Source organism: Gossypium raimondii, chromosome 7 (genome assembly GCF_025698545.1).
Source record: "Gossypium raimondii isolate GPD5lz chromosome 7, ASM2569854v1, whole genome shotgun sequence".
NCBI classification, from domain to species: Eukaryota; Viridiplantae; Streptophyta; class Magnoliopsida; order Malvales; family Malvaceae; genus Gossypium; species Gossypium raimondii.
Window position 1 is genome coordinate 4,316,646 of NC_068571.1, and position 8,408 is coordinate 4,325,053.

Genomic DNA, 8,408 nt, shown 5'->3' on the forward strand with positions numbered 1-8,408 from the left:
TAAGAAGTCGATGAAGAGTTATCCACTTTCTAAAAGAAATTGTCGGTAACCAATGGAGTTTCAGCAACGATAAATACCGTCATTTGTCCATCCAAACTTTTAAAGGCAGCAAAAATACCAAAAAAAAATTATAAATTGAAAATAGAGAAGACACATATAATAAATGAAATAAATGAAAAGAAAAAAAAAGTTGAAGGGAGGGGTTAAAATATACTACATAGATCAATGGAATTAAATTCTGATTTGCAGCATCCATTTAAATAGTAAACCTATGATATAGAATCTGAATGTTTTCAGGCCACAGCCCCACGAACACCTCAACATTTGGGGCAATGGTTTTTATTTATTTTTATGAGGACTTGTGGCTTTGCAGTGTGTGTTATTTATTTATGCAGGTGCATGGTGAGGATTATCATTGAAAACAGCTCATCCATCCTGTCAAAACAGGCAAGTAAATCAAAAGACTTTTTGTTTCAATTCTAATAGTTTGTTCCAATTCTATCACCGATGATAAACCTTATTGATGAGGGGCTTGGATTTCTTTGGGGAGAAATTTTAGAGTGTCGTTTGTCGAACTGTTAATTAGACTTTTAAACGGAAGAGGTATTGTGTCTGAAATATTTATGCTCAATTTTAACCTCAAATTTTGACTCTCGACTACGAAAATAGTCCAATGAGTTCAGGGAATTTGGAAAGTGTCCTAAGAAAATGTTTAGCATTTAGCTTGGTGTAGTTTAAACCTACACCCTTTATAGCATTATTGGGTAAAAATACTACCGCTTGACTATTTGGTCTTGGTGGGGTTTGAACCCATACCCTTATATGGTATTAGTAGGTAATAACACTACCACTTGGCTAAGCATTTCCTTAGTGATGAGGTACTCCCCAAGCTTGTTTGGCTCTCCTTGGAGTCGAGAAACAAAACTCAAGACAAAAACTAAACATAGACATTCCGAATATAATACCTCCACTATTTGAGAATCAGATTAACTGCAAAACTTTTTAAAAAATTTTCCCTAAGTTAACCAACACCTCTACATTGAGTGAAAATCATATTTTTCTAAAATCCTAAATTTATTATCTGGTTTGAATAATCTCAAAATCTTAAATGTTTTAGACGTGGCATCATAAATAAAGCTAAAGAGTATATGGTTTTTCCTTTAATATTTATTACCGTAACTTGAATTCGGTGTCATCCTATGCCATTTCTCGAATATGCTATGTGCCACTTAAACTTGTTACCATTTAAGTGCATACATGATTACAACTCAACCAATCTCTACATTTTGTTTAAATATGTTTATGCAAGCCACACCGACTTTGAACACCTGTTATTTATTTGCCAACCTAATTTAAGATTTGTTGCATTTCAATGCTCAATGCTAATTATGTTTCTATACACACTTGTGGAAAGATTTTCCATTGACTGCGTTTTTAACGGGTTACTATATCCTTTAGTACATGAGTTTGTGTTTAATGTTTAATTTAATGTTTGAGTTTTTTATTTTAATTTAGTGTTTGAGTTTGACTTCAATATTCAATTTGATACCTAGACTAAAATATATTATGTGGCCCAATGAACACGTACTCTAGTATAAAAAAAGATAAGGCCTTAATGTCGATAATAACATCGCGTACCAAATTAATTCATTAAAGCCAAACTTAGGTGTTTAATTGAGACAAAAAAAACAACTCTATTATCAAATTGAAAAAACTCAAGTACCAATTTGAACATTGAAGCCAAACTCACGTACCAAATTCGGACAAAAACTCAAATACTAAATTGAACATTGAAACCAAATTCAAGTGCCAAATAGTTTATTAACCCTTTTTAATCTATGAAAGTTGAGACATTCTCATATAAACCAAATAAATTAAATATATGTGTAAATTATCAATATCCATGTAATTTATGAAATGCACATACAAGGGAAAAATGGATAAATCGATTTTCACTACTCATCGGAACTTCAAAATCTGCCTAAAAGTGAATTATTTAATATGTGTATATTGAAAATTACGAAGATAAATTAATATTTTTGTTAGAGATATATATATATATATTCAAAGATAACGTGTATATTTGATTAAACTTATGTGTCTATTAAGGTTAGTAGCATTTAGTTATGGTAGTATATCGTAATATCTTCCTAAAAGATAACTAGTACATACTTTGATTATTTTGTTATCTAAATCCATCGAGTAAACTCTATATTTTGAGCATTCTTGTATTGTTTTACATTTATATACTATTTTGTACCTATTTTGCTTCATTCACTTATCTCATTTGTTGCCTTATTTAATGGGTAAATCTTCTCTTAATGAAGTAAGTTAAGTTGTATTTAGATGTTTCAGATCTTGACTTAGTACCATTAGAAGATAAACTTGACCTTATTATCGACTTGAGCAATGAGAAAGAGAAGTTACACCATAAGCAATGGAAGCGATCAAATAAATTGAGCCTTATACTCTTGTCAATGACCATTGCCAACAATATCAAGATCATAATTACACAAAATTGGAAGTGCCAAAAAAATATCTTATGCATGTAGAATGATGTTTTTGTTCTATAGCCAAGTCACTCGTTAGTACTTTAATGGCACAACTTACAACTATGAGATTTGATAGGTCAAGGGAAATGCAAAAACATATCACTAAGATGACTTGTAATGTAGAAAAGCTAAAGACATTGGGATGATGGAAAATGACTCTTTCTTAGTGCAGTTTATCTTAAATTCACCATCTCCAAATTATGAGACATTTCAAATTAATTATAAAATGGATGTTAATAAATTGACTAGTAAACTTGTTCGGGAGGAAAAAGACTAAAAATCAAGGAGATCATTCTATCGATCTTGTGGGTCAAAGAATTAGCAAAGGACTTAAGATGAAAAGTAATAAGTTTAAGTAAAAGAAAATTTTGAAAAGAAATTTATATCTAGCCTACCTAGTTACTACTACCATTACTTGAATTAAGTTAATATAAAATTAAAATTTAATACAAAATGTTGATTGAATTTTAATTTAACTGAACTATTATTGATCATGAATTTGAGTATGATGAAGTTCTAATATAATGATTTGAAATTTATATATAATAATAAAATAATAGTATTAAAAACAATAGTTGAGTTTATGGGTCATTGGATACATAGCCTCAAAAGAAAGTCAAACTTTAAATCTTGACCACCTCCAATAAATTGGAAGCCTGGTTATTAATAAATTTTCATTCATTTCTTTTTTTTTATTTTTGTTAGTGTTGTTTTTTAAATGAATTAATATTTTATTATGAATTTAACTTAAATTAAGATATCCTAAAAAGTTGGTTTTAGGCATTCAATAATAACTCCTAATACTATTTTTAACTCTAAAATTAAATAAATCAATTTTATATAAAACATTAAAATAGTAAACCCTAAATCATAGACCTTAAATCCTAATCTAACCCTTTCCTAAAATCATAAATCTTAAAATCCTAAAGTTTAACCCGCTACACCATAAATCATAAATCTAGTTAAACAAAAATACCATAAACCTTACATTTTATTTTATTTTTTACGTTAATTCTATTTAATTAATCAACACCAATTAAGATTAAAATCTTACGAAGGAGAATTGATCTAATATTAGAAAGTTTACGGTATTAATTAGAAATTATTTTAAAAATAAAGTGATTAGATGCCTAAAAGATCATCCTAATATAATTTAAATTTTTTATTATACAAACACATCATAAAAAATAATATCATTTATTTCATTAGTAGTATAAAAAAACTATATATAGTAAATACATCAAATGTAAAATTTATTAAAATCAAAATAGACATTTCAATTTCTATGATGTTAGTACTTATGATATAACTTCACTTAATTAATTGAAAATTATTATTATATTTAAATATTGAATCAATAAATATTAAAAAATATATTTAATATTTACATAACCTTATTCAAAATTAGACATTTATAATCTATTGTAAAACATTTTATAATCCATGAATGAACAACATTAGTAAATGTTAATGTTCATTTCAAAATTTTACTATTAATTTTAAATTAACATTCTTACTTTTATATAATATTTTAAATTGTTTTCTTTTTAGAATTTTTAAATAATATATCAGGATTATTTTATTTTGAATATATTGTCACAAATAGTAATTAATGCAAGTTTATTTTAAATATTTAAATTTTTATTCTTAAGTTATATTAATTATAATATAAACCATAAATATTTTTAAAATTAAATATTTATATCATTTTGTTTTTATTTTCTCGATATTCGTATTTTTAAATGTTACAATTTTTATAATAAATTTTAAAAATAAATATAATATATTTTAATTAATATGTGTATTACATGATATAATAAATTAATTATTATATGAAGTAACTTTACAAAGCATAATTTACGTAAGGATCAAGTTGGGTTGGACCACAACTTGAAAGTTTTTGAAGTCTTGTTGAAACCCAAATTAAATCAAGCTGATATTTCTTTACCATTAAAAATAAAATATTTAGAAATTATTTAATAATAGTATTTATCTAATTTTCTAGTTAAACTTGAATAAAATAAATATTTTATTATTAACTAGTGATATAAGTCAAGAAAAACTTAAATGAAAACAGCTTTAATTCATTTCTAACTTCAAGTACAATATATTAAAAGTTATTAATGTTATACTTTTTATAAAAAATTTCAAAGTCGAATTTTAAAACGATTTTATTTAAAAATACAACTACAAATTCGAAAGAATTAATCTATTAACCATAAAACTATTGGTTATTCTCAAATGAAAGATATAATATGCAACAATAATGTTAAATTTATACATTGAATTTGTTCCACTCTAGGAAACCTCAACCTAGAAAAAATTATAATCCAAGATGAAAAGTACCCCAAAGAAGCCCTTAAAACAAAGAACTTTCCCCTCTACCTTTTAGAAAAAATAAAGATTTTGGTCTAATGTAATGTCACAAAGTTGGTAATCCTTGCCTTCATCAAAAAGCCATTTCTCAAGCAGTGAAAGTTGGCTTTGAGCATTGAGGTGTGGCTTACTTTCATATTGTGAAAGGCTTGTCTCAGGTGACATAGATGGTGAGATATCAGAAAGTGAAGAATCTAAAGATTCAAACCCTAAATGTGATTGAAATGCCTCTGCCATTTCCTTGCTGTTCTTGTCTTCCTTCATTGGAACAGTCCCTTCTTCACTATAATCTGCAGAATCAGCCATTTTCCATGGATTATTTCTCATCCACCCTTTCAACAACTTAGCTATGTTTTCAGTGCTTGAAGCATATCCACTTGGTTTTGGAGAAGATGTGTGGTTATTAAAGGGTTTCATTTCAACTAAGTCACTTGATTTCTCAGGTGATAAAGCATCAGATAAATCCTTTTTAGCCATATGGATATCAGTCTGCAACTTTCTCTCCCACTGACCTCTACAAATCTGGTATGACGATGATGATGATGGAAACCCATATCTAGAAGAACTTTCATTGCCTTGTAGCTTCTTCTTCAAATGAGTGTTCCAATAATTTTTAATGTCATTGTCTGTTCTTTCAGGGAGGTAAGATGCTATTGCAGCCCATCTGTAACAATAATAAATGCCCCCCATTCATTATAAAACCGACTTATTCGTTACATTCAACACTAAACAGATGACAGTTAATATTCACTGTTGATACTTGATATATATTTACGGTAATTGATCACTAACCTGTTGCCTAAGAGGGCTTGAAGGTGGATTATCATTTTCTCTTCATTTTCTGTGAAGTTACCCCTTCTAATCCCAGGCCTTAAGTAATTAGCCCACCTAAGCCTGCAACTCTTACTACATCTAAGCAAACCTGAATATATATATATCAAAGATTAGTAATTGCATAATTGTATTCATTTATGATCAAATACCAAACAAAACAAAACAAGATCCTGTTCTAGAACCTGTTTTGGTGGGAACAGCCCTCCAATTCCCAGGACCATGTTGTTGAATATAAGACACCAAGATGAGATCTTCTTCAGGAGTCCATGGCCCTTTCTTGACACCAACTTTGTCACAACAAGGCTGTCTTCCCATTATCAAAACTGCAGTTGATTTCTTGTGTTTTTAGGGTTTAGTTTATGTTGGTGGGAGCTTTAAGACGAGTCTAAGAGTAAGACAAAGGATTTGATGTTGCAGCATTACATATATAGAAATCAAAGTGTAAGACAGTGAGGATGCTGACTTAAAAAGAGGAAAAAAAGGGTGGTATCCAAGTTCCAACTCCCTCCCCAAAGAGTCAAAAAGATGACAGCAAGTGCATTAACTCAAGGAGAGAGAGGGAGGGATCGATTTAAATAGACAGCTCAATAATAACATTATTGAACCTTGTTTTATGATTTCCATTTTTTTTATGTTGTTATTGATATTTGTAAAAGTATTAGAATGTTATTTGTATTAAAAGTAGGATTATATTTTATTTTTTATTAAAAAATAATAAATTAGTTTTTATACGGAGCAAACTGAAGCAAATTGGTTCTTCTGTTAAAAATTTTATTCATTTCTACTATTAAAAACTAATTTTTATACATCGAATAAGGTACATGTAAGAGATCATATGTAAAATGTCTAATTATTTTATCAACTACGCCGCTTTTAACAATTGGATTGGATGAAATTTTAATAGAAATAACTAGCTTACTTTTTTATATAACTTACAAGGACTAATTTATTTATTATTTAATAAAGTAAAATACAATTGCTCTTAATACAGAGACTTCTATAATAATTTTATCTAATTTTGATTATAAGTGGTTGTGATTGTATTCATGACTAATTATTCCAAATGATGATAAAAGTATTTATGACAATATATGTAGAATAAATGCTATATACTAAAAAGCTTTTAAATTGTTACGATTTTACTTAAATAAAATTTTAAATTATTTTTGTAGTTAAATAAATTTTAATTTATGATTTTTATTCATAAAATTTTTGATTTTAATATTAAAGTAAAAATCTTTTTAATTTTGATATTTTATCTAATTTCTTGTTGATGGAATAAAAATTATTCCAAGTGATGATAAAAGTATGAGATGACAATAAGTAAAAAATGTTGATATACTAAAAAAGCTTTTAAATTGTTACCGTTCTTAAATTATTTTTATAGTTAAATAAGTTTATAATCTATGATTTTTATCTATAAAATTTACTGATTTTAATATTAAAGTAAAAATATTTTGAATTTTGACACTTTATCTAATTTTTTTATGTAATAGAAATTATATACACTTTAACATCAACATATAATTTAAAAGAGTAATCAAAATTTTAATTTTCAAAAAAGAATAATCAAAACTTTCAAAAGAGTAATTAAATGTGCAATTTATATACGCATTTTAAAAATTTTAAAATATTATTTTATTCTAATTTAAAAGTATTATTTTATTTTTATTTAATAAACTATTCTCATTAGATTCATAGTAGCATTAAATGCAAATTAGTTTAAAATTAAAAATATTATTACTTTAATATTAAAATTAAGGGCTTTCATGACTAAAAATCATACGTTAAGGTTTGTTTAATTATAAAAATAGTATAAGTGCTTATTTAAACAAAGTGTAGTAATTTAAGGGTTTTTAATATATTAACCAACAGTAAAATTCGATATTCATAAGTATTTAGAGTGATTAACTGGTAGTTTAGTCTAATCTTAAAGTGATTAACGTGGAAAAGTATAGTCAATATTTTGATTAATTTCTTTTAGATAATCAAATTAACAAAAGTAAATTTAAAAGGATGAAAATAAGAATGAGCCTAATTATAATTACTAACGGTTAATTTACCCTAAAAGTAAAAATTCAAACATTGTTGTAAATATTGGATCATGTTTTGCTGAAGTCAACTCAAGTATGCCTCATCTGCCTCACAAAACCGCGTGGCATTCAATGTGATTTGTGCTCTAGAGGAAACCTACAACCACTCTTCTCTCTCTCTGCCATTTATATTTACTGTAATAAATAACAGAAAAAGTAAAGAAAAATGAACGAAAAGATGCACAAAATAATTACTGATGAACAATATTGTAGTAAAGTCAAAGTATGTATCCAATTTTATTAACGACTTTCTATCATTATTTCTTAATATTTGTTAGAAGTTTCGACAGTTCAACCTTTAGTTGCAATATGAGTCTAAATAGTTTTTCTAAAAATTAAAATATTTTATGATAACAAGAAGTTGCCGTAAGAAGAGAAAATAAAGTTCTTCCTCAAGTATTTGAATCATGATGTAAGAGATTTACTTGAATACCACCCTGGCTCAAATAAGACTATACTCAGAACATAAAACGGATACCAATATAAAATATTTTATGATAATTTTGACTTGTTGTACAAGTTTTTCGAACTTTACCTAGCTGAATTTAAAGGA

General features: G+C 26.7%; 1 protein-coding gene across 1 annotated transcript; it reads right to left on the reverse strand.

Moving 5' to 3' along the window:
- Nucleotides 1–4,783: 4,783 nt before the first annotated feature.
- On the reverse strand, nucleotides 4,784–6,304 carry LOC105766233 (transcription factor MYB30). The gene is made up of 3 exons (XM_012585614.2): nucleotides 5,945–6,304; nucleotides 5,721–5,850; nucleotides 4,784–5,592 (listed from the first exon to the last, which is right to left on the reverse strand). Exons 1-3 carry the CDS (start codon nucleotides 6,075–6,077, stop codon nucleotides 4,941–4,943), a joined length of 915 nt encoding a protein of 304 aa, XP_012441068.1. The 5' UTR covers nucleotides 6,078–6,304; the 3' UTR covers nucleotides 4,784–4,940.
- Nucleotides 6,305–8,408: the final 2,104 nt, after the last annotated feature.